Here is a 27618-nt window from a genome sequence, read left to right on the forward strand (position 1 = left end):
AATTCAATGGTAAGCTGTGTAAGGAGAAATTGAGTCAGCTCAATAAAAACTTGGTAAAAGATGTAAGTTTTAAGAGAGGAGAGAACTTGTGAAACAGAGCAATTAAGGGATGAAAACACAAAGCTTAAGGCAGCTAGAGGTACAGCCCCCAGTGGCAAGACATTAAAAACTGAGATATTCAGGATCATAGTACTAAAAGGCTAATGAAACAATCAAAGTTGTCAAGATAGATCAATATGATTTTGTTAAGTGAGAAAATTAAACGATTAGGATCAAAAGTGGGTGGAATATAGTTGAAGTGTGGATCAGTCATGACATTAATGAATGGCTGAAGAGACATGGGGAGTGGATTTAATGGCTTGCTCCCTTGTGTTCCTTTAGCTTCAGAAGATAGAAAACAAATAAAAGCAAATCTGGATTGTAAAAAAAAACACAAAATGCTGCAAATCGAAGAGTCTGACGGTGTCTACGGTGGGAATATCAAAGTTAATGTTTCAATTCGATAGTCTTTTGAATGGACTCATTCAGAACATTTCCTGATCAAAGGTCACAGATTTAAAGCATTTTTCTCTCCACATATGCCCACAGACCTATTAAAATTTTCAGCAATTGCTGTTTTTATTTCAGATTTTCAGCAATATTTTTCTTATGTGCTGTATGTCGACCCAAAATTACATAGAGTAGATATTAGAACTGCTTTTGTGTTTCCAGCATTTTTTTCTTATGCTTGTTTTTGTTTCCTTTATCCAGAATGGGCTGCCAGACACCCAAGCTAAGTTCCACATCATGTTCCTGTTCTTTGCAGCTGCAATGTTTTCCATCAGCCTGTCCTCCCTGTTTGGATATCATTGCTGGTTAGTCAGTAAAAACAGGTCTACCCTTGGTAAGACAATCTTCTGATTTTCCATTTCAACAAGCATTTGCGATCATAAAGAACATTTATATGATTCTAATTACATAAAAGATGTGCGATCATGTGCAACATTTCATGCAGGTCACTGCTTTGTATCCTGGCAGCGGCCAGGAAGCTTTTGTTCTACAGCAGTACACTCTTCCAGCTGCATTTCAGCTGCTTTGGCAAGTCAGAGAGTGGTTACTGGGCAGCACAGGCTCTCCTTTGATAATGTGACTCAGGCCACCAAAGCCACTCAGATATGCAAAACCATGCTATCACACAAAATATGACAGAGCAGGCCATTGGCTGAAACAAAGCACCTGCTATCTGAATGGCTTTGGAGGGACCCTTTAGGATATGAATGGCTTGCATGCTCCCCTTGCCACCAGCTGTATGACAAATAGCTCAGAAAGAAGCAGCCAGCACAGTTCTCTTCAGACCTCTCTGCCTGGGTTATCTATGATTGACTTATTCAACTGCATTGCCCAGGAGCATAATTCTAATTTGCCTTCCTTCCATTACTGACTGTGACAGCATCTATTTGGTTATAATGCAAAAATAAAAACCTAGGTCAAAATAAACATTTCCATCCAAACTTACAATATAAAATTATGCCATATAGCAAATGTCATGCTTGTGACTTCCATCCTGTCCATTTTCCGTGTCCCATGCTTTGCCGTGCCACAGCAGAGCTGGTAGAAGGCTGCTGACTTTCATCCAGGGAGACTGTAAATACTGTTGTTGGATGACCTTGAGCATCCCTGGCTTCAGTTTGTGCCAACCTGGCATGAATGGCAGCAGTTTCAGCTGGCTGGCAGGCTGACAGGTAACAGCAAAGGGCACTGCAAGAGTAGCAACAGTGGAAGGATGAATGCTGTCATGCTGAGACAGGTACATACTTTCTGCAGCTATTGTTACTTCCTCAACACTGCCTCAGCAGTCTGAGAAATGTTTTCAAGGACTGATTGTTGAACTGCTGGGAACCATTTCAAGACCCTTTAGTGTATTGGTATTTAACGGTCTGTGTGCAATGGTCTGGGCTCAGATGGCAGCAAGCCGAACTAGTTAATAAGACTTCATGACAACAGCACCCAGACATTGACAGCTCCTGCTTGTGCTACAATTGAATATGAGACATAGACCATCAGACGCTTCTTCATGGTTGCATTGGCAAGTATGATTTCTGGAGTCGGTCACTATTTTCACCTGAAGAAGATGTTTACCAAACTCTACAAAAAGTCAGGCTCCTTTGTGCTCCTTGTCATTGACCTCAGGCTTTCTGCAAGACCTTTCAATGCACCAAGCATCATTGTCTATATTCATCAGCCCTCTTCTGTAGGTCTTATCTTGCCTTCCAGGATGTTTGCATCTGATGTAATCTAGAGAGAGCCAGCTGAATGCTATGGCTACACGGATTCGAATCCCACCACACCAGCTGGTGGAATTTAAATATAATTAATTCAATCTTGAACTGAAAGCAAGTTTCAGTCAGCAGTGACACAGAAACATAGAAAACGTGAGCAGGATTGAGCCATCCTACCCAGTGAGCTGACCCCCATCCCCACCCCATTCAACATGTTTGTGGCTGATCCTCTGTCTCAACACCATACTCCCACTCTGTCCTAATATCTGTTGATGCCCTTAGGCTCTAAAATTGTATCTATTTCTCCCTTAGGTAGATTTTGTAACTTGGCCTCCTCAGCATCTGTGGTAGAGAATTCCACAAGTTCACTACCATTTGAGTTTGGAAATATCTCCTCATCTCAGTCGGAAATGGCATAGCCCATGTACTCAGACCATGATCCTTATCCTCGAACCCCTGGCCAGGGGAAACATCGCGACAGCATCCACTGAGGGTTTTATACTTTTCAAGAGGACCCCTCTCATTCTTCTAAACTTCAGTGAATACAGGCCCAGTCAACCCTATCTCTCTTCATACAACAAACCTACCATCCTCAGAATCAGTTTAGTGAACCTTTGTTGCACTGTCTCTCTAGCAAAAATATCTGTTTTTTGGATAAGTAGAACAGAACTCCACATACTTTCCAAGTGTGGCCTCACCAAGGCCCTGTATAGATACAGTCAGCTCTTGCAATGAACGCCAACAAACTATTTCCTTCTTTATTGCTTGCTGTACTTGCATGCTTGCTCTTAGTGACTGTAAAAACTCACACAGTTCGCTAATGCCCTTTTAGGAAGGAAATATGCTGCCTTTATCCAGCCTGGCCAACAGATTATTCCAGACCCTTTACCAGTGTTTGACTCTTAATTGCCCTGAAATGACCACAAACTATTCAGTTCAGGTACAATTAGGGTTAAGCACCATTTTCTGGCCTCACCAGTGCCACCGATATCCCATGAAATAATAAATTAGAGAACAGGTTAGTCTACAAACCACTCATCTTCCCAGTGTGGGTTTTGGGACCCCAAGTGGGGGTGTGAGCTGAAATCTCATAATCTAACTGAGGCAAAAATGCAATGGCTGAAGTTATTTTAGAGAGAAAGGATCTGTCAGCTAAAGTCATAATCCAACTGATTTGTTGTGATTAATACCCTACCACTGATGGCAGAGCTGTCTACCATACTTCAGCTCTGCCCCCCAGCCTTGCCTTATCTGACAAAGAATCTACCTCTTCAGCTGGGTCTTCTGGCACTTCCAACGATTTTGTCCCCACCGCCCCAACTACTGCTCAATTCTGACTCTGAACTGTAAGATTTAAGGTGCTATGAGTTACTGTTAGTTAAATATATTTGAAGCTGATGCTATAAAGTTAGAAAGGCAAAGTAATGGTGGTAAGAATGCTAGACTGGGTGAGGAAGCAATGAGATGATGTGATGGAGATAATGAGAATTGCAGATGCTGGAGAATCCAAGATAACAAAGTGTGAAGCTGGATGAACACAGCAGGCCAAGCAGGATCTCTGGAGCACAAAAGCTGACGTTTCGGGTCTAGACCCTTCATCAGACAGGGGGATGGGGAGAGGGTGTTGAAATAAATAGGGAGCGAGGGGAAGGCGGACCGAAGATGGATAGAGGAGAAGATAAGTGGAGAGGAGAGTATAGGTGGGGAGGTAGGAAGGGGATAGGTCAGTCCGGGGAGGACGGACAGGCCAAGGAGGTGGGATGAGATTAGTAGGTGGGAAATGGAGGTGTGGCTTGAGGTGGGAGGTGGGGATAGGTGAGAGGAAGAACAGATTAGGGAGGTGGGGACGAACTGGGCTGGTTTTGGGATGCGGTGGGGGAAGGGGAGATTTTGAAGCTTGTGAAGTCCACATTGATACCGTTGGGCTGCAGGTTCCCAAGCAGAATATGAATTCCTGTTCCTGAAACCTTCGGGTGGCATCATTGTGGCACTGCAGGAGGCCCAGGATGGACATATCGTCTAAGGAATGGGAAGGGGGAGCTAAAATGGTCCGCGACTGGGAGGTGCAGTTGTTTATTGAGAACTGAACAGAGGTGTTCTGCAAAGCTGTCCCCAAGCCTCCGCTTGGTTTCCCCAATGTAGAGGAAGCCACACCGGGTACAATGGATACAGTATACTACATTGGCAGATGTGCAGGTGACCATCTGCTTAATATGGAAAGTCATCTTGGGGCCTGGGATGGGGGTGAGAGAGGAGGTGTTGGGGCAAGCGTAGCACTTCCTGCAGTTGCAGGGGAAGGTGCCTGGTGTGGTGGGGTTGGAGGGGAGTGTGGAGCAGACAAGGGAGTCACGGACAGAGTGGTCTCTCCGGAAGGCAGACAAGGGTGGGGATGGAAAAATGTCTTGGGTGGTGGGGTAGGATTGTAGATGGCGGAAGTGTCAGAGGATGATGCGTTGTATCCGGAGTTTGGTGGGGTGGTATGTGAGGATGAGGGGGATTCTCTTAGGGCAGTTATTTCGGGGGCGGGGTGCAAGGGATGTGTCGCGGGAAATGCGGGAGACACGGTCAAGGGTCTTCTCGACCACTGCGGGGAAGATGTTGTGGTCCTTGAAGAACGCGGACATCTGGGATGTGCGGGAGTGGAATGCCTCATCCTGGGAGCAGATGCAGTGGAGGAGAAGGAATTGGGAATAGGGGATGAAATTTTTGCAGGAGGGTGGGTGGGAGGAGGTGTATTCTAGGTAGCTGTGGGAGTTAGTGGGCTTGAAATAGACATCAGTTTCTAGCTGGTTACCTGAGATGGAGACTGAGAGGTCCAGGAAGGTGAGGGATGTGTTGGAGATAGCCCAGGTGGACTTGAGGTTGGGGTGGAAGTTGTTGGTGAAGTGGATGAACTGTTCAAGCTCCTCTTGGAAGCAAGAGGCGGCGCCAATACAGCCATCAATGTAACGGAGGAAGAAGTGGGGTTTGGGCCAGTGTAGGTGCGGAAGAGGGACTGTTCCACGTAACCTACAAAGAGGCAGGCATAGCTGGGGCCCATGCGGGTACCCATGGCCACCCCCTTTGTCTGTAGGAAGTGGGAGGATTCGAAAGAAAAGTTGATGAAGGTGAGGACAAGTTCGGCTAGGCGATTGAGGGTGTCGGTGGAGGGGGACTGGTCAGGCCTGCGGGACAGGAAGAAGCAGAGGGCCTTGAGGTCACCTGCATGAAGAATGCAGGTGTATAGGGACTGGACATCCATGGTGAAAATGAGGTGTTGGGGACCAGGGAATTGGAAGTTCTGGAGGAGGTGCAGGGCGTGGGTGGTGTCATGGACATAGGTGGGGAGTTCCTGGACCAAGGGGGAGAAAATGGAGTCCAGATAGGTGGAGATGAGTTTGGTGGGGCAGGAGCAGGTGGAGACAATTGGTCGGCCAGGGCAGGCGAGTTTGTGGATTTTAGAAAGGAGATAGAAACGGGCTGTGCGGGGTTGGGGAACAATAAGGTTGGAGGCTGTGGGTGGGAGGTCCCCTGAGGTGATGAGGTCATGGATGGTATTGGAGATGATGGTTTGGTGCTCGTGGGTGGGGTCATGATCAAGGGGGCAGTAGGAGGTGGTGTTGGAGAGTTGGCGTTAGGCCTCGGCGATGTAGAGGTCAGTGCGCCATACTACCACTGCACCTCCCTTGTCTGCGGGTTTGATGGTGAGGTTGGGGTTGGAGCGGAGGAAGCGGAGGGCCGACCGTTCTGCGGGGGAGAGGTTGGAGTGGGTGAGACGCGTGGAGAGGTTGAGGCGGTTAATGTCTCGTCGGCAGTTGGAGATGAAGAGGTCGAGGGAGGGTAGGAGGCCTAGGGGTGGTGTCCAGGAGGAGGACTTGTGTTGGAAATGGGTGAAGGGGTCAGTGGAGGGAGGGTGAGGATCCCAGTTAAAGAAGTAAGCGTGGAGGCGAAGGCGGCGGAAAAACTGCTTCATGTCCAAATGTGATTGGTATTCGTTGATGTGTGGGTGGAGGGTGACAAAGGTGATCCCCTTGCTGAGGACTGACCATTCGTCCAGCCCAGCTCATCCCCACTTCCCTAACCTGTTCTTCCTCTCACCTATCCCCTCCTCCCACCTCAAGCCACACATCCATTTCCTACCTACTAATCTCATCCCACCTCCTTGACCTGTCCGTCCTCCCCGGACTGACCTATCCCCTCCCCAGCTCCCCACCTATACTCTCCTCTCCACCTATCTTCTCCTCTATCCATCTTGGGTCCGCCTCCCCCACTCTCCCTATTTATTTCAGACCCCTCTCCCCATCCCCTGCTCTGATGAAGGGTCTAGGCCCGAAATGTCAGCTTTTGTGCTCCTGAGATGCTGCTTGGCCTGCTGTGTTCATCCAGCTTCACACTTTGTTATCTTAGATGAAATGATGGAGATTGATTCAGAAATGACATATAATAAACTATAATGAGTAAAACATCCTACTTCGGATTCTATCTTGCTTGTGACGTCAGCTCCGTAGTTAAACCTCAAAGCACAATGGATAGTGGTCCAAGCGGTAAAATAAAAAGGATTGAAATATTTATTTGTACAACAGTTCAAAGACTATTAATGACTATATTTTGTTTCAGAGGCCTTCAGAGCACCTGTGTTTCGACAAGGTCCTGACAAGAATGGATTTAGCTTAGGATGCAGCAAAAATATGAAGCAAGTATTTGGAGATGAGAAGAAATACTGGTTGCTACCCATCTTTACAAGGTACAGCTCAATTTTCTGAGTTTCCTTGTCTTTTATTGAAGCATTTTAATTTAGAATAAAGATTATGTTACTGTTGAAAATAATATTTTAAAATGTAAATGAAGTTTAATGTTTTCTGACAGTCAAATATGCATTTATAATTGATATCTTATATTGTTTGATTTAATATATTGCTGTGGACTTCCATAAAAAGAGTGACACTATCACACAATGTGGCAAATAAAATATGTTTATTGATAAGTTAGGATCAGAATAGTAGCAACTCCTTCCACCTGACATCCATATGGAAAATTTTGTGAAAATTTTGAAAATACAAGGGGCTAAAGGAATGAAAGCTAATTCTAGGTGAGGAAGTTGGAAGAGGCAACCAAAAGCTTCATTGAAAAGATCAGTTTAAATGAAATTCTAAATATGCACAAAAAAGTGAAGTCGTAGAGAGATTTAGTAAAACCATTGCAAAGAATTGTCAGGAAATCAATTAAAAAGACTGCCCCTAATTAGGAGGCATTCAGATGGAAAACCGATTGTTACATGAATAGGTTGAGGCTGTGATGGACTTGGTTAAGTTTTAAATTGGTTTGTTGGGGCAAATGGAGCTGATGTAAAGAAGTAGGGTTGAGTATTATTGCAGTGCACAAAGAGGCTATTCAGCCATTGTGCCTCCCCCAGCTCTAATATTTAGTTCAGCTTTCTTACCTGGTGCCAGTTGCCTCCATTTTCCCCATATCCAAACGATGCCCTCTTTAATGCCTCAATTGAACCTGCCTTCATCACATTTCCAGACAGTGCATTCCATGGCCTAAGAATTTGCCGTGAGAGAGAGTTTTTTTTTGGAAAAAGCTTCAGCCTATTTACTCTGTCCAACCCACTCATGATTTTAAAAATCTCAATCAGATCTCCTTTCAGCCCTGATCTCTCCAAGGAGAATAGTCCCAAATTCTGCAATCTATCATCCTAACCAAAGTTCCTCATTCCTAGAATCATTCTTGTAAATTGCTTCTGCACATTCTCCAATGCAGTCACATCTTGCCAGAGGTTTGAGGCTAATGTTTAAGGGTGACATGAAATAACTAGCCCCTCTGAACATAAAATAAGAGCATGGATTGGAGAACATTGTGAACATTGGAAATCACAGCTTTTTCAGTCAAATAACATCAGCGAAATCACCACAGACAGGTAATTGGACGCGGGATCTTTCTGAGCGAGGCAGCAGCCGTCCAGATTGAACTAAGTATACTGAGGAATAAACATGCTGTGTGATCATTTGTCAACAGGGGTGATGAAAACAGTGTACAAAACATTGATACTATATTAAATTTCTGAGTTAAATGACAATAAATTGTGCATTTCAAAAAAAATGAACTTCCTTTTTTAAATGCAGTCTAGGTGACGGTTGTTCCTTTCCAACGTGCTTAGTGAATCAGGATCCAGAGCAGCCATCCACTCCATCTGCTCAGAACATATCTGCCAAAAAGTAATTGTTATTTATTTATTGCCATGCTATTTCAACATAAAAAGATTTTGATTTTTTTTTTGCAGAACCAAATAATGTTTTTTAATAAGCAAAAGAAATACTTATTTAGTTGTGTTCTATCTTTGATTTGACGTATCACTTTCTAATATGGTAATTCTACGCAGTTCTTCCCTGAATGACATGTTAGTCCAATCTACACAGTTCATTACACAGCACAAGTGATGCATTGTGGTATGAGTGAGTGCCTGGCATTGTGCAGTATGCTGGAGATTGAGTCAAAGGAGCCACCACATACTGAGCTAATTCTTTTATCACCTGGTTCACAGTATTACTGAAGCACATCCATTTCCTGCAAAACCTTTACGAGAATCCCAGAACCATTTACTGGGTAGTGGCCAAACATGGTCTGAGGGAGCTTCTGATGATGAGAAAGGCAAGCTTGGTGAGTATTTGGAACATTTTACAATTTAAATAACTTCGCACAAACTAAAAACAGGTAATATTGGTTTGAAATTAGAAAATACTAGAACCATAGTACAGTTCTGCTAATACATTGCAGATCATTGATACTTAATAAACTGAATGTAGTTTACAGCCACAAGGCTTTGAGGCATTTCAAGGGGCAAACTTCTGCAGGGTTATCTAACAAGTGATGATATATTTTGCATTTTACCCAAAAAGGAAATTGAAAACAACCCTCTTGCTGAATTGAATTTTTTTTCAAAGTCGCTGTATTAAAATACGTGAATCTTTGAGAGAGGATTTTCAGTTTTCAGGGACAGGTCTACAAATATAAGTATCATTATTGAATCAGGCTTACTGGGCAGTCATCAGAAATGCCCTGCAGTGCTGTCAGCCTTCTGATTGTGGCATAAGAAAATGTAAAAGAGAGGGAAGATGTGCACCTTATCCAATCCAGTTGATCCTAAATTCTCATATCATTATTCTATTATTTATGATCCTCCTTTGTAGGGAGCACTAATATCCTCATTAAAGAAAACAAAGCGAATATTGTCAAGAATAGATTTGTAGATGTTTACAGCAAAGAATGAGGCCATTCAGCCCAATAAAAATAGTCAATGTGTTGGTGGTCATCTTCCAAGATTCTTTAGACTCTGGAGCAGTTTAAACAATTGGAGAGTAGCTAATGCAACTCTGTTGTTCAAAACTGGAGGTAGAGAGAAAATCGGGAATTACAGACCAGTGAGTCTGACATCGGTAGTAGGCAAGGTGCTAGAGTTCATTATCAACGACTTTTATAGCAAATCACTTAGAAAATGGTGGTAGAATCAGATAGAGTCAGTATGGATTTACAACAATAATATCACGCTTGAGAAATCTACTAGGATTCTTCAAGGATGTAACTAGTAGAGTTGATATGGGAAGCCAGTAGATGTGGCTTATTTGAACTTTCAGATAAGTTTTGACAAAATCTCACGTAAAAGATTAAGGTGTAAAATTAAAGCGTGTGGGATTGGGGGTATATCTTGAGATGGATAGAAAGTTGATTAGCAGACAGGAAACAAAGAGATGGAAGAAATGGGTCTTTTTCTGAATGGCAGGCAGTGACAGTGGGATACCACAGGGATCAGTAATAGGACCCCAGCTATTCACAATGTAGTATCTCAAGTTCGCAGATGACACAAATCTTCCATGATGGAAGAATGAGCTGTGAGGAGGATGCAGAGATGTTGCAGTGTGATTTGGACAGACTGAATGAGTGGACAAATGCATAGCGGATGCAATTTTAGTAGCAAAAATAGGAAGGCAAATTATTATGTGAATGGTGTAAGTTGAGAGAGGGGAGTTATCAATGAAACCTGGGTGTTCTCATGCACAAGTCACTGAAAGTAAGCATGCAGGTGAAGCAGGCAGTAAAGAAGGCAAACTTCATTTTAGCATTCATAGTGAAAGGATTGGGGTACAGGAACAAGAATGCTCTGCTGCAAATATATAGGGCATCAGTGATGCCAAACCAGGAATATAGTATGCAGTTTTGGTCTCCTTATCTGAGGAAGGATGTTCTTGCTATAGAGGGAGTGCAGCAAATGATTTCTGGGACGGCAGGACTGAGGTTCGGGAAGAGATTGAGTCAGTTAGGATTATATTCACTAGAATTTAAAGGAATGGTGGGCAGGGGGTAGGGGGTATTCTGATAGAAACCTATAAACTTCTAACAGAACTAGGCTGGTTGGATATAGAAAGGATGTTTCTGATGGTGGCGAGTCCTGTACAAGTGGGTCATAGTTTAAGGATAAGGGGTAAACCTTTCTTGGACTGAAGTGTGGAGAAAATTTATTCACCCAGACAATAGTAAGCCTGTGGAATTCACCATCACAGAAAGTGATTGAAGCCAAGGCATTGTGTGTTCAAGAAGGAGGTAGATATTGCTATATGGTTAAATGGATCAAGGGCATGGGGTGAGAGCAGGATTAGTGCATTGAGCTCAATGATCATTTGTGATCAAGTTGAATGATGTAGCAGACTTGAGGTGTTGAATGGCCTACAGCTGTTTGTTTGTTGTATGCATTGGCCATGTCCATGGAATTGAATAAAGATCTGACCACACTCATCTCGTTTTCCAACTCTTGGTCCATTGCCCTGGAAACTAAGTGAATGTCTAAGTACTGCTTAAATGTTTTGAGAGTTCCTGACTCAGGTAGAAGTTTCAAACTCCAAAATCCTCTGGGTGGAAAAAACCGTTCTTCTCAATTTCTCTCTTACATTGAGGTAGCCTATCAACAATTCTAAACCATCTGTTTTCTTCAGGAGAATCTGTTTTCCACATCCTGCTTCAACAATGATTCCTACAGACGTAGGGATTTCCATTAAGGTGTTTCCATTAGGCCAAAATTAAAACACGATTTCTGATTCTTCTAACAGAAGCCAAAAGCACTACTTTGTTTACTTTGGTTTACTGCTAAATCTCTCCTTAATATAAACAATTCCTGATTAGCCTCCAAGAACTGTACCACTCTCAATGATTTTTGTTTACAAACTCAGGCTTCAGAAAGCCTTCCAAGTTAATCATTAAACCCCTTCATAGACACAGGTCAAATTCCACAAACCACTGCTTCAAAACCCAAGCTCTAAAATAAGGGGTCTTACAATACATACATAAATCTCACACATGACATTGCACCACTATATATGGTAGTCAACCTCTCTGACTTCGAAAACGGCTCAAATATTTGCTTTGTGGGCTATAAAGTTGAGAGATATTAGAAGTCCTATAACAATCACATGAAGCAAATTTCTATAAAACTAAAAATTACAGGGAGACTATGAAACTGCATGTTATATGACTGACTGTTTAATTGGTTGTTAACTTATAGGTATGAGTAATCCTGTCATGGTTATAGAGAATGAGACCTAGGTACATTTCAAGCAAAGCTGTAACAGCTGGCAAATGTAAGTACATGACAAATGCCATCATAACATTTGCTGTTCATCACTCGTTTATGTCTATTATAATATTTGGGAAGAATAGAACAACACCTTAGTCATCCATCAATTCTATCAAATTGTACACATCACTGTGTAATGGAATTAAGAACTCTATATTTTGTGCTCCAGACAGTACCTTGATAGAGTCTAGGTGTCTAAGTAGCTGGTATAAGTCTTGTTCAATGAAAACATAGTATTCATTATCATTGTATCATCCTGTTGAAATCATGAAATTATATTAAGATTTCGAGCTGTGAAATTCAAGTGGAGTTCTCCCGGTTGCCTGCTTTAATTTTCACAAGGAATCAATGAAAATTTCTGTTTTTCTTTATTAGGTTGCATGGATATCTATGAAAATTCTGCCTCCTCTTTCAATTTATATACAGACTTGGACCCTGAATTTTTACAGGTCTTATTTTGATTTTAGCCAGGGCCTCCAGCAAAACAGTGCCAATACAATGCTCAGCTACTTACAGCAGTGCTCCAGGTTTTCTGTCGAAGTTACATCTATGTTATTTCTTAGGGAAATACCACCCCTCAAGCATTTTCACTTCCATCAATTTTACTCAAACTAATCGCTGCTCGCTTCTGGAAAATGACCTCCAGCACCACTGGCCAGATATCTCATAACAGCCCCTTCTGCCCTCCCCCACTTAATCAGGGGATGATTTCCCATTGCTGGGAGACTGATGCAGGATCTCTCCAATGGTTGAGTAGGCTTAGTCACCGTGGTCCCCTTCATCTCAGTCTGCACAAAATGCCAGCAGCAATTGTCCCTTCAACAGTTCTGTTTGATGAATGGAACAGCATTTTTGTCACTATGTTGTTTTTATGGTATTTTGTTATTAATGAGATTGAGAACGACATCTAATGTTAAACTAAAATTGTTGATAAAAGTTTATAAACAATAGGAAATATTGTATTACAATGAATGTTTTGTTAGCTAGCTTTGAACTGAGCCCAATGACACAAATAAAATTGGAAGCGTGGGTTGTGATTCAGCCTTTACCGGCTGGGAAGTGATTTGGTGAAATGGTGCAGACTGGCTCTATAATGAGCAAGTAACGCCTCAACCAGATTGTTTAAGACAAAAACATTACCCATTGTGATGCTATGGAAATCTATATCTACTGTATCTGTATTAGCCCTAGGTGCAGCTGCTTATGGAGGAAATTCTGGGAAGAAGCATTCTCCAAGATCCCAATCTTCACCTGCCCACCATCCCTGTCAGATGTCTGTGCCTGTGTGGGTATGCTCCAAAGGAAATATTCCCGTGACCAATTGGCTTTCCTACAATCACTGCTTAACACATACACCATATTGGTCCAGTCGCTCTTAAATGTACAACGGGAATTCTATTCTGAATGTATTGCTTAACAAAACATGCTTAAACATTTATAGCAAGGATAATTGGCATTGCGGCAGGGCAAGCTATGAGGTTTCTGAAAAAAAGTGGCACTTTGCCCATCGAAACTGTGTGAAAATGAGACTGGTTGTATCATTGTTCATTACATTACATACTATTGTTTTGATTTCTTGATCAAATCATACATGTACAAAGGCACATTCTTTGGGAGCAATACATATGATAACATTTTGAGTCTTAACGGAAATTAACTGCTTTCTTTAACAGGCAATGTTAAAGATTTTGTAAAAAGTAGAGAATTTAAGTTTAAATATTAAGCAGTGATATCTGAGAAAAATAGAAGAGATATCATGAACATGCCTTTCATTTATACACATATTGAATTTTTTTTCAAAGATTTGTGGCAAGAATACAATATTTTGGGTATTGCTTCCTGAATGTCTTCTGAGGAAGATAATTTACAATTTTGCCACAGCTTCTTGCAGTAGTTAGCTACAGGGCTAGAGTGCTGCAGAGGGAAAATGTACAGCCATTTGAAAAAGATATTGTAGACTTGCAGTGTTCTGTATGCTTTATTTGTAATGTCAGCTTGCATTGTCCAAATGTGGCATTCAATCCTTTTCAGTTTATTTGTGTAGACACAAACTGGTTCCATAAAAAAAAAGCCAGTGGCCAGTTTTTGGGGAACAAAACTTCCCCTCCTCCTGCTATAAAAGTTATTAAGTCAGTATGAAAAATTCATCTGTACCATTATAAAACTGTCTCCTAACAGAATGAACAAAGTGAATGATGCATGCAAAGACTGCTTTGCTGCATTTGCGCATTATTTTGGATAATTGATATGAAGTGCAATTTTCGTGGTCAACACAAAGTGATTTAAAATATCAAACACACATTTTGTTGAAGAATTGAGTAGAGAAAGCACAAATTGCCCCCTCACAGTGCCTTCATTTAATGTTGAGCTCAGTGTAAGCAATTTGAAATGAATTATCAGAATAGCTAGTTATTGGATCTTGATATAGTTTGGCAATGTCCCATTAGCAGTTCAAAAGTTAAGCATCTATTATTTTCTTTCCAACTTGATACATAAGTAAATTTGAACAATTGCTGAGATAACTAGGATGAAAGCCTTTCACTGTACAATGAAAGTTAGAATTCTGTGACAGTGATTTCTATTTAGGTTTTGCCGAAGGTGCACATATGTCTGGCTACTTATTTTCAAACAAAATACAGGCAGCCCTCTTTTAAGTCTATTTTAAAATATGCCAGTAAACAAAATTGTACTCATTCATTGTTACTATAGCACATTCACATGGATTGATATAAAATTAGTAGTAGTTTTGAGGGTTGTGAACTGCTGGATTTTAAATAAAGGCAGAAATGCTGATCTCAGTGGACAGGATGAGTAATGTTGGTACTATTCCATTAGAATAAATTAATTGCCAAATTAGTTTCTGTTGGGGCATTATGCTGAGATATTTCTTTGAAAAATGGTGTAGGATTTCAGATTGTATCACTGACACCAGTTCTTTAAAATGAATGACATTACTATAAAAATGGAACAAAATATTGGTCGATGACTCAACAAAAGTCAAAATATATTATCAATAAGTATCGTAGAAGCTGTAATATGAACTGTTCCCTTAAAACATTGCTATTTCAGTTGTGAATGTTACATGCAATTGTAGGTACTGGAGGGATCCTTATTCTGTATAAGCTTGAAAACCCTAAAAGTTCAGTTGGAATCTCAGCCTTGGAAAGTATTGAAGAATATCCAACTGGGGAGATGATGGCTTAGTGGTATTGTCCTTGGACTATTAATCTGGAGACCCTGAAAATGTTCCGTGGACCTGGATTCAATACCCACCGTGGCAGATAGCGGAATTTGAATTCAATTCGAGTAAAATCTGGAATTAGAAGTCTAATGATGATCAGAAATCTTTTGTCAATTGTTGGGAAAAATCCACCTGGTTCACTAACTTCTTTAAGAAAACTGCCATTCTTATCTGATCTGGTTTACACGTGACTCCAGAACCACAGCAATGTGATTGACTCTTAACTACTCTCTTGCAATGAGGGATGGGCAATAAATGCCGGCCTGGTCAGTGATGCCCTCATCCTGTGAATGATTTTTTTTAAAATGTAGAGTATTACGATGCTAGCTGATGTCCTTCCAATACAGATCAGGTCCCAGACTAAAATCTGGTCTGATGGTTATGTTCTTTCTTTTGGTTTTATCAAGTTGGTCTTTCATTGAAACACAAACTCACAACGCTGCAGATTTGGATGTAACCTAAAACAGGAGTTTATTACGCAAAATAAACAAAGACAAGGCACAGAAAAACAAAGGTAGTAGGAACTGCCGATACTGGAGAATCTGAGAATAACAAGGTTTGGAGCTGGATGAACACAGCAGGTCAAGCAGCATCAGAGGAGCAGGAAAGCTGACGTTTCAGGTCTGGACCCTTCTTCAGAAATGGAGACGGGCCCAGAGCCAAAACATCAGCTTTCCTGCTCCTCTGATTCTGCTTGGCCTGCTGTGTTCATCCAGCTCTACACCTCGTACAATAAACCAAACTTTTTACATATTATACTAGATTAGGGATTTGAAAATGCATGGTAAAGTACATAAAGTTAACCTTAAAAACATTCGTTTAAAGTACTCATCACAGAGAATTCCCATCTCTACCATGTTTATAAGGTTTAGTTCCGCAGTGTTTCAATTCCTGGTCTTGGGAATCTGACAGTCTCTTCCTTGAGCCTTCATACAACTGAGACTTTCTTAGTTTCAAATTCTATCCCTCCCCCTTCAGGGTTGTGATACTTCTGGTCTGGACATTAAAGCTAAACTCCTTACACTGAATAATTGATTTCTTAACCATGCTTAGCTGAGTTCTTCCTTAGGGAACAACAATTTTACACATTGAGCTTTAGCCATGGCTTCTACAAAACTGCCAAACTGAAACACAGATGATTTGTTTGTAAGCTATTGGTGTTTTCTCTGCACAAAAGGTTAAAAAAAAAACTCTGGCCTTAAATTGAAAGCCTAATGCACAACTTAGTTTGCTGGTAAATACTGTACTATTGTAAACAAGTTCCCATTAGCCACCAAAAACTAGCTCTCTCAGACTATTTTTAAAAGAATCACCATGACTATATAATAATTACAAGTTACTCATTAAGCTCCATCAAACACACAGACCAATGCTCACATGCCATTAACTGTCATCCAAACTTTAAAATAAATAATGCTAAAATATATATAAATCACACACCTTATAGCACAACATAAAATACTATAATAACAGCCACATAGTATGATATACAGAGAAAAAGAATACTGTCTGGAGTAAGGGATACACGGACAGTATTTTCAGTAATATGCTTGATAAATAACAATCAATGTCATTCCTGGCAGTTACGTCTCACATCATGTTGTGCAAGTTCAGCTTATGTGAGATGAAACACTGGTGTTCAAAAGTTGAGAACTAGTATTGTAAGATGAACAAAGAACTTGAATTTTTATAACAAAGTGTGGAGCTGGATGAACACAGCAGGCCAAGCAGCATCTCAGGAGCACAAAAGCTGACGTTTCGGGCCTAGACCCTTCATCAGAAAAGGGGGATGAGGAGAGGGAACTGGAATAAATAGGGAGAGGGGGGGGAGGCGGACCAAAGATGGAGAGAAAAGAAGATAGGTAGAGAGGAGAGTATAGGTGAGGAGGTAGGGAGGGGATAGGTCAGTCCTGGGAAGACGGACAGGTCAAGGAGGCGGGATGAAGTAATAGGCAGGGAATGGAGGTGCGGCTTGAAGTGGGAGGAAGGGATGGATGAGAGGAAGAACAGGTTAGGGAAGCGGAGACAGGCTGGGCTGGTTTTGGGATGCAGTGGGGGGGGGGAGGGGAAGAACTGGGCTGGTTTTCGGATGCAGTAGGGGAAGGGGAGATTTTGAAGCTTGTGAGGCCCACATTGATACCATTGGGCTGCAGGGTTCCCAAGCAGAATATGAATTGCTGTTCTTGCAATCTTCGGGTGGCATCATTGTGGCACTGCAGGAAGCCCATGATGGACATGTCATCTGAGGAATGGGAGGGGGAGTTAAAATGGTTCGCGACTGGGAGGTGCAGTTGTTTGTTGCGAACCGTCCGGAGGTGTTCTGCAAAGCGGTCCCCAAGCCTCCGCTTGGCCACTGCATCCCAAAACCAGCCCAGTTCGTCCCCTCCCCCCACTGCATCACAAAACCAGCCCAGCCTGTCTCCGCTTCCCTAACCTGTTCTTCCTCTCACCCATCCCTTCCTCCCACCTCAAGCTGCACCTCCATTTCCTACCTACCACCTCATCCCGCATCCTTGACCTGTCCGTCTTCCCAGGACTGACCTATTCCCTCCCTAACTCCTCACCTATAGTCTCCTCTCTGCCTATCTTCTTTTCTCTCCATCTTCGGTCCGCCTCTCCCTCTCTCCCTATTTATTCCAGTTCCCTCTCCCCATCCCCCTCTCTGATGAAGGGTCTAGGCCCGAAACGTCAGCTTTTGTGCTCCTGAGATGCTGCTTGGCCTGCTGTGTTCATCCATCTCCACACTTTGTTATCTTGGATTCTCCAGCATCTGCAGTTCCCATTATCATTGAATTTTTATACATTATTTCCCTTGTAAACATTTCTAACAAGGCTCCAAATGACCTTATCTGACATGTCAGATAATACACTTCCAAACAGAAATCACATGCACTTCCTGCCTGCCAAATTTGGAGGCTTTGATTCACAGTATAAAATGTAGAATAAAATCAGTTCACTTCATCAGACAATATGGAATCTTGGATCCCTCCAACACTTTCATCACTCTGGTCTTCTAAATTTGATCAAGTAAAACTCATTAATAAATAAATCATTTCTAATTATTTAACATCTTTTACAAGAATCTCAAGAATCCAAAAGAATTTTACACTGAAATAAGTGTTTTTAATATGTAATCACTGTTATAGTATGAAGGAGTATCAGAAGTTGGAACTACATTAAAAATCCAAGACTTTGAGTGTAATAATCTTTAGTTGTTTCCAAATGTGGGGGAGACCAAAGCTATATGTCATCAGTAGGAGATAGTCATCAAGTAGGGCATTCAGGAGAAATTCTTTCAACAAAAAATGGTGACAATGTGAAACTTGCTACCAATGGAAATGACTGGTGTGAATAGTATCAACGTATTCAGTATGGATGGGAATTTGGAATTCGGAACATGACAGATTAGCCATGAATTTGTTGAATGGTGAAGCAGGTTTAAAGAGCTAAACGGTTTACTTCTGCTCCTATTTCATTATGTTCATAAAGTCATATTTAACAAATATTATTGGACACTGTTTTGAGTTGTGGTCAGTTCTTTGCCTGTTGTGAGAAGCCAATCATATTTCTTTGGCTGTTCACAATAGGCAGGGTCCGGGCCTTACCCAACCAGCCGTGTTTACAAAACCCATAATGCATTTCAGGGTAAATCAGGTAAACTTAAGAGGAAGAAAGGGATGGAGGGTGATCCTGATAGAGTTAGATGAGGGTGATAGGAGGAGGGTTGAGTGGAACATAAACAACAGTATGAACTGATGACAAAGTGTGGGGCTGGATGAACACAGCAGGCCAAGCAGCACCTTAGGAGCATAAAAAGCTGATGTTTCGGGCCTAGACAGGTTTTCTGATGAAGGGTCTAGGCCTGAAACATCAGCTTTTATGCTCCTGAGATGCTGCTTGGCCTGCTGTGTTCATCCAGCCCCACACTTTGTTAGCTTGGATTCTCTAGCATCTGCAGTTCTCATTGTCTCTAGTATGAACTGATGGTCTGAATTATCTGTTTCTGTGATGTATATACTGTGTGATTCTGTGTAAATGTGGTAGCCAATTTGTGTGTATGGAATTCCACAGGTTGCAATGTGGAAATGGCTAGATAATCATTTATTAATTATGCTAGTTCAGAGATTTTGTCAGGAAACCAGGATTAATGTTCATGTTCTTCCTGAAAAGTTACTGTGTGATTATCTGTGCCCACTGAAGGGAGTAAACGTAGTCTCAGTTTAACATTACATCCATACATATCACATCCAAATGTAGGGAACATTTCCCAAATAATAATTGAAAGTTTTAGCCAACACAAGCCAAATCATGGGTGAGAAGATGCCAAAGTAAGTTAACTAGTTCAGTGAATTGATAATTTTTTTCTAGGTTTTTTTTTCTCTCAAAAACAACGTAATTTAATTCAAAAGAAATATTTCTTTTATGTAGCATTTTGACATTAGGCCAGGACTTTGTGGCTGGAGTCAGTCAACCAGGTCCAAATGAGTCTGAATGAAATGGTCGTGCTACCTGTACTCTTTACATTATAACCACCAACCACACCTGCAAGACTGTGGAATTACTTTCACTATTATATAAATAATTGAGAAAAATGGGTTCAGGCAGAGAGAAAAATAAACAAATGTAAGATTTTATATCTGAAGTAAATATTACAAAATTTTCATGAAACGTTAGCATACAATTTTATACTGTAAAGATTTTGGGGAGCAAAATGCCAAATTGTTAATTCTTGCATGTTAAGCAAGTTTTCTGAAGTGGTAGATAGTATTACAACTATTACATCTGTAAGCATGTACCTTTCATAATCAGTTGAAAATAAGATTATATTTTAACTTTGTTAGTCATGTGCTACATTGTTTTGGTAAATTACTATATTACAGTGATGAGCAGGCCACTATCAAATTAAATTTCGGTATGCATCAAAAACTAAGCTTCTAGTTCCATGGTATCTGATCAATGTCATAGAAGCTTCTTATAGGTAAGTTAATGTTTCTTTACTTACGAGATTTTAATAATTTACTTTTGCTGTTATTTACAGATAAGTTATTTATAAAAAGAATAAGGAGGACTTGTTGTTGTTATCACCTGGCTAAGAGTTAACTTAGTTTTATCTATTTAATAATGTCTAACCATTTTTTGAAAAAAACAAAACAATCCTTTACTAGGGTCCAATGATGGAAACGTTATAATGGTTCCCCAAGAACACATGCCGTTCGGGTTTGACAAAATTTAGGTTGCTTGATTAGATAAAGAACATTTCAAATTACATTCAGAAATAGTAGGAATTGCAGATGGTGGAGAATCTGAGATAACAGGGTGTGGAACTGGATGAACACAGCAGGCCAAGCAGCCCTAGGCCCACAACGTCGGCCTTCCTGCCCCTCTGATACTGCTTGGCCTGCTGTGTTCATCCAGCTCTACACCTTTTCAAATTACATTGCCCGTTTCATGGCAACCAGATGATGTTCTACTATTATCCTTAAGCTAAAAGATGCAGCAGTTCTTAAGAGTAGAAAAACATAACAAATGGGAGTAGGAGTCAGACATTTATCTCCTCAAGCTTGTCCCGCCATTCTATAAGATCATGACTGATGGACCTTGACTCCTGTCTTGTCATTGTCTCTTAATAGCACTCAGCTCTTTGATATTTTAAAAATCCATCTACCTCCTATTTAAATACTTTGTGTTTTTGCCTCCACAGCTCTCTGAGATAGGGATTTCCAGACATTCATTACCCTCTGGGGAAGATATTCCTTCACATCTACAATTTAAATCAATGTCACCTTATCCTGTAATAATGTCCCCTATATTGCGGTTGCATTAGTCAAAGAATAGTCTCAAAATCTTGTATGTCTCAATAAGACCGTCATGCTTCTAAACTATAATGGCCGAACCTGTTTATTTGTTCTTGATCTCTTTTGAATTGCCTTGATTACCAGTATATCCTTTCTCAAACATGGGGACCAAAACTGTACACAATTTTGTACAGGTGCAACCTCACCAAAATCCTGTAATCTTTACAAGACTTTCCTATTCTTAAACTTACAACCCCAATAATGGCCAAAATTCCATTCCAGTATGTCAATGGCATAATCAGTGTTGAATCCCTCTCCCACCTAGACTTGGAAAAATTTATCAATTTCAACTCCATTTCCACCCTACTGTCATCTTCATCTGGTCCATGTCTAACTCCTCCCTTCCTCCATATCTCTGTTTCCATTTCTGGGGATAGGCTGGCCACGAATATCCTTTGCAAACCCACCAACTCCCACAGTTTCCTTGACTTTATATTCTCACACCTTGCTCCCTGTAAGGACTTCACCCCATTCCTGCAGTTGCACAACTGTATCTGTTTTGATAATGCTACATTCCATGGTGGTGGTGATGGATGGGGCTTTGAAATGTCTACATTTTTCCTCAACTGAGGATTCCCATCAGAGCGTTCAGTTATATCTGCCCTATTTCCTGCACTCTTCTTCCCTCCTACAACACATAGATCCTGTTTCCTGTGGGTTGCTCCCAAAACAGTCAACCCATTTTCAACCATTCATACTTCTTATTAGCACCCTCCTAGCAAATTTTGCTTTCTCAGATTATCTTCTGCAATTTCTTTGTTTGCTTATACCTTCTCTCTCTCTCTCTCATGGGCTCCATCTCCATGTACTCTATTCCACCCTTCCCCAGTCGTTTATTAGCTCTGATGAAGGCTCAGTAGGCACAAAACATTAACGCCTCTTCTCTCTCTACAGATGTTAGCAGACTAACTGGGTTTCTCTGGTATTGTTTTTATTCCAAAATTTCATTTGCCTCCTTAATTACTTGCTGCACCTGCATGCTAACTCTGTTTCACATGAACACCCAAGTCCCTCTCCATTTAAGTAATAGTCTGTTCAGAGATAATGGGAACTGCAGATGCTAGAGAATCCGAGATCACAAAGTGTGGAGCTGGATGAGCACAGCAGGCCAAGCAGCATCTTCATTTTTTAAAAAAATCATTCAAGGGATGAGGGCATCAGTGGCCAGGCCAGCACTTATTTCCCATTGCTAATTGCTCAGAGGGCAGTAAGAAATCGACCACGTTGCTATGGGTCTAGAGTCACATGTAGGCCAGACCAGGTAAGGATGGCAGTTTCCATACCTAATTGATATTAGTGAATCATATGAGTTTTTCTGACATCTGATAATGATTTCATAATCAATGTTGGGCTTTTAATTCCAGATTATTTTTAATTAAATTCAAATTCCACCATCTGCCATGGTGGAATTCAAGCCTGGGTCCCTAACATGGAAATGATTGTCAGATTAATAGTTTTTCCTCACATCTGTGGGTGATGGCAACTGGCCGTTCTTAATTGGTGGAATAATTTTTCTGGATACCTCCAATAACAAACAAGACTGCCACATGCTAAATAACAACCCCCAAGGAGATTGCATCAAACTTCTTAGTGGAACAAATGGCGTACAGCCAAGAGATGTTATTAGTATAGTTCCAGAATTGCCCTCATTATAGAGACTAGCTGTGTATTTAACTCATGATCCTGAGCATTGATCCATGTGTGCACTAAAAACATAGCTATGAAACTATGAAATTTCACATCAATCTGTCATTCACAATTTCTTCTATTGCAAAGCTGTAGTTATTAAATACACACACTGCCAATAGATCACTTTTTGAAGGCACCGTTTCAAAAGTAGAGTCTCCCATTTAAGACAAAGATAAGGAATTTTTTCTTGAAGCATTGTTCATTTTTGGAATTCTTTCTCCTAGAAAGTAGAGGAGGCTGGGTCATTGAATGTACACAAGTCTGAATTCAATAAATTTTTGATTGACAAAAGTCAACAGTGATGGGAAACAGGCAGTAAAGTGGAATTAAGGCCACATCAAATCAGCCATGATCTTATTGAAAGGCAGAGTATGAACATCACACCGTGCTCTTATTTCTTATACTATTTTAAACATTATGAATCTGTTTTTCCATATTTTTGTTGTTAGAATGAAAAGATACATACCACTTGAACACTCAAATTGTTCAAGCAAGAAATGGTTTCCATTACATGCATTTGGACTTATATGGACAAAACCCTCCCTGCGCAGAATATAATTTTGACCATTTGAGTACCCACTGCGTCCAAAACTTAGATTCCTGGCCCACACACCCATATACCTAATCTTGTATTCCACTTCACTTTCCGGCAGGATCTCGCTCCCATACTGATTCTATTATAATAAGGATCTCATAACAAGGCTCATGACCAAGTATATAGAGAGCCTTGAGCCTTACCATTCAGGTGCAGGGATTGTCCTGCAGACCCAAATATAGAGGTCCACAAATTTCTGGGTAACACACATCTGAGCTACAATTAACATTATATGCATTTTAAAATTCATTTAATCCTTTTAAATTCCAAGTTTAAAATATTAAGCTTTTGTAAAATGTACATTTTGATTTTTTTCTAATTAATTAATATCAATCAAGCATTCCACCCAGTTTACCTAAGAACAGTGGAACTTGCAGTATGATAATACAGAAGTTGGAGAACAAGAAAGGATCATTCTTAATATCCAAACTTCCCCTCCATTCATGAATAAATAAGATACCTACAAAATATATACAGCAATGTAGTTAATACTAAAGAATCATGTTATTTTTTAAGACCTTCTTTTTCTAATCTGACTCAACAGCTTTCTTCTGAAAGGAAAATAAAACAGAGCAGTGAAGACAAATTGAGCATGTTGGTCTCCATTATTTCAGCTAGCTCAATTTATTTTTGTTATTGTGAGAAATTTTGTAGTTAATGAAAAATGTTGCTCTGTTTTGATTGTTTTTTGCAATCACTGTAGGCTGTGGCATTTTGTTGTTAAAATGAATTTTAATGAAGTATTTTGTGGATGCGTTTGTATTATCACAAAAACATGGGAGTTGATGTGCTGTCTGCCATGCTCTGTAATGCTGGAAACTACTCAACCAACATAAAGACATGTTTTGATCCCGACCACTGGGTATGTGCAGTTCTTGTTTCATGTATTTTTTTAAACTTGCCTTTCAACCACCAACTTTGCTAAATTTGTTTGGTAATTGAACAAGCTACTTATTCAACACTAATCCCATCCTCAGCAAATACCTTGGTTGCCGGATAATTTTGAGACATAATGGTGAAATGGTGAAATGTGGAAAGAGGTCCTCACATCAATCTTGTGGAGTAGAATTAGTGTCCTGTACTGCATCCCTGACTGATCCAATGACATGAGATACTGCACGGTGGTCTGGAATTAGAATTAGGTTTATTGTCACATGTATTTATGTACTTGAGTACCGTGAAAAGTTTACAATGTTACCCTCACAGCACCATCTTAGGTACAAAGTATTTAAGAAAAAAAACAGAAAATTACATTGCCTAACAGTGATTCATAGTATAAGTAGGAAAACAAGACAAAATCGAAAGGATAAACATCAGTCAGACAAGCAAATTACAGATAAACATTATTTTGCAGTGTTTCAGCACCGGAACTTCCATACGTCCTCGACTGGCTTCGTAAGCCGCTGACTGCTCGCACACATCCCCAGTCCAATAAGCGCCCCGATTCCACTCCGGGTCCTAAACCCGCTCCACTCTAGCCCCCAGGTGCTCTGCTCCAGGTCTCAGCTGCTCCAAGGAAAGCTTTCTTTTTTAAAAGAGACTTTAAAATCTTAGGGCAAGAAGTAAGAGGAAGAAAAAGGAAAATAAAACCCAGATGGATGGAAATTCATGCTGTGAGCACTCTTACAACAGCATAAAACCATGACATACACAAACTATCAGCTGGGTTAGCTTTCACTGCAAGTTCAAAATCGTACTAATTCTGTTAGAAGCAGAAGCAAAAGGAGTGGACTTCCAGCCTCCCCCCCCCCCCCCAACCCCCATTCAATAAGATCATGACTGAACCAACATTCCTCAAATCCACTTTGCTGTGTTTTCTCCATGGCCTTTAATTCCCCTACTGATCAAGAAGCTATCCATCTCAGCCTTAAAAATACACAAAGGCTCTGGCACAAAGTTCCATAGACTCACAACCCTCAAAAAAAAAACCCTCCTTATCTCAGTCTTAAATTGGTGCCTCTTTATTCTAGGACTATGCCCTCTAGTCAGCGACCTTCCCTTTAGGGGAAACGCCCTCTCACCATTTACCCTGTCAAGCCCTTTAGGAATCCTGTATGCTTCAATGAGAACATTATAGAAAGGCTCTACGCTTATTTAATAAGAAATTTATATTTTAAAAAATGAACCATACATGTACATCACTAAAAATAAACTGGAAAGCTGTCTGGAGTGCCACCCTGGAGGTTTCTGTAATAGCCTAACCAATGTGCTCCAAAACTACTGAGCTTTCATTAAACAGGTGCCCAGTTGAATTTTCACTTCCAAGCTGCCTCTGCTCGGTTCATTAGGATTGAAAACAAGTTGAAAAGATTGGTTAGTCTCAAATGCATTTCCAGAGCTCAGTTTTCGCAGGAATGCACTGAGCTTCTGCTGTTTTTTTTGTAAAACTAAGACTGAATGCAAGGAAAAGGCTTGTGGTGCTCCTCTTCAGTCACAGCGCAGGAACATGACTCACCTCCAATGTAGCAACTCAATTAGGCAGTAAGTTTACATCCCTCATCATACTGAACTGCTTGAAAGACTTTCCATTGATATGAAATTAAAACTTCTAAGCTCTTTCTAATGCTAATATTTATTGGCAAGTGGTCTTTTCCTCTGAGTCTTGCAGGTACAGAACTCAAAAGACACAACATCTTGGTTTAAGCAGTAGTTCTCATTCTGCCTTAAAAGGTTTGTCATTGACAGCAGAATTTGACAATATATTGTGGCAATTAGAGAGCAATAGATTTGTCTACAGTCTTATGGTCAGACTGGAAAGAAAAAAATGGCAAATATACTGCTTGCTGTACGGTTACCATAAGATTATACTTTTCTTTCTGGGCTGAAGCTCAACCAGGTATGAGCAAAAAAAAAATCTTACTAAGCTCATATAAGTTCTTCTGTGGCAAGTCAAATGTGTGCAGTATTCTTCTGGCTTGATAGATCATATTACATTAACTTGTTCTTTTGTTAGCATTGTGCATTTATTATACAAACATGAACTAATATAATAAGCCAAAGTATTTATGTGCAAGACAATTTTAAAGATTTCAAAACATACCATGAGAGAATCCCAACAACACCTTTACTGTACAGTTGATTCTGCTATAACACATTTCTTCAACACAAAGTGGCTTTAACACGACTGAAGAATTTTGACTATTTGTAGAACATGAACTTTCCTTACCTATATTGGCTATAACATGATTCTGGCCCCATTAGTTGAAATGGCGCAACTATTGTGCAATTTTCTTATAATGCAAGATTGCACAAAAATGGAACTATCATGTTATACCAGAACAGACTGTATTCACACGAGAGAAAGGTTCTGTCACATCTTTAGTGCATGACTTAATTGATGTTTTAATTCTAAGTCTTGAAAATCTGATAGATTCATTTGAAGCTGAGTAAGAGGCTGTGAAACTTTTAATGAAACACTTCTCGTCGAGAATTTTAAAACACAGAGATACCCTATTTCTTAGCAATTCAAAACTAACTTTTCTCTTCAGGAGAAACGGCTTTACAGAACCAGTTTCAACCAGGACTTCTGCAAACACAAACCAAAAGGGCTTTCTACACTTCCCCTTAGCCAAAATAAAAATACAATGTTGGATCCTCTAACTGAAGTCTAATGCACTACACTGCTCTGACAAAAGGTCACTGGACTGAAAATGTTAACTCTTTTCTCTCTATAGATGCTGCCAGACCTGCTGTGTTTTTCAAGCACAGTTTTTATTTCAGATTTCTAGCATCCACAATTGTGTGTTTATTTTATTGAACTACACTGTTTACAAAGTCCCATTAGCCTAAAAGATCTATATCTCCTACTTCTTTTAAAAACAAACCACATAAGAAAGCCAATATAAACTTGGGCTGCAGGGTTCCCCAGCGGAATATGAGTTGCTGTTCCTGCAACCTACAGGTGGCATCATTGTGGCACTGCAGGAGGCCCAGGATGGACATGTCGTCTAAGGAATGGGAGGGGGAGTTGAAATGGTTCACGACTGGGATGTGCAGGTGAACATCTGCTTGATGTGGAAAGTCATCTTGGGGGCTGGGATGGGGGTGAGGGAGGTAGTGTGGGGGCAGGTGTAGGACTTCCTGCGGTTGCAGGGGAAAGTGCCGGGTGTGGTGGGGTTGGAGGGGAGTGTGCAGCAGACAAGGGAATCGCGGAGAGAGTGGTCAGCGGGCAAGAGAATTGCAGAGAGAGTGGTCTCATGGGAACCCTGTAGCCCAATGGTATCAATGTGGATTTCACCAGCTTCAAAATCTCCCCTCCCCCGACTGCATCCCAGACCAGCCCAGCTCGTCCCCGCCTGCCTAACCTGTTCTTCTTCTCACCTATCCCCTCCTCCGACCTCAAGTCGCACCTCCATTGCCTACCTACTAACCTCATC

General features: G+C 40.8%; 1 protein-coding gene and 1 long non-coding RNA gene across 4 annotated transcripts in view; one reads left to right on the forward strand and one right to left on the reverse strand.

Moving 5' to 3' along the window:
* zdhhc2 (zinc finger DHHC-type palmitoyltransferase 2) overlaps positions 1-15676 on the forward strand; it is a 101803-nt gene extending 86127 nt beyond the window's left edge. For all 3 annotated transcript variants that reach the window (XM_048544508.2, XM_048544491.2, XM_048544500.2), the window contains 6 exons: positions 751-883; positions 6855-6981; positions 8363-8455; positions 8782-8897; positions 11791-11866; positions 13048-15676. In XM_048544508.2, the coding sequence (XP_048400465.1) occupies positions 751-883; positions 6855-6981; positions 8363-8455; positions 8782-8897; positions 11791-11831 (510 nt within the window). In that variant the 3' untranslated portion in view covers positions 11832-11866; positions 13048-15676. The remainder of the gene's footprint in view (positions 1-750; positions 884-6854; positions 6982-8362; positions 8456-8781; positions 8898-11790; positions 11867-13047) is intronic.
* An 8693-nt stretch (positions 15677-24369) lies between these two features.
* On the reverse strand, positions 24370-26509 carry LOC125458814 (uncharacterized). The gene is made up of 2 exons (XR_009446063.1): positions 26283-26509; positions 24370-24791 (listed from the first exon to the last, which is right to left on the reverse strand). It is a non-coding gene; the product is annotated as an uncharacterized LOC125458814 (long non-coding RNA).
* Positions 26510-27618: the final 1109 nt, after the last annotated feature.

This window comes from Stegostoma tigrinum, chromosome 1 (genome assembly GCF_030684315.1).
Source record: "Stegostoma tigrinum isolate sSteTig4 chromosome 1, sSteTig4.hap1, whole genome shotgun sequence".
NCBI classification, from domain to species: Eukaryota; Metazoa; Chordata; class Chondrichthyes; order Orectolobiformes; family Stegostomatidae; genus Stegostoma; species Stegostoma tigrinum.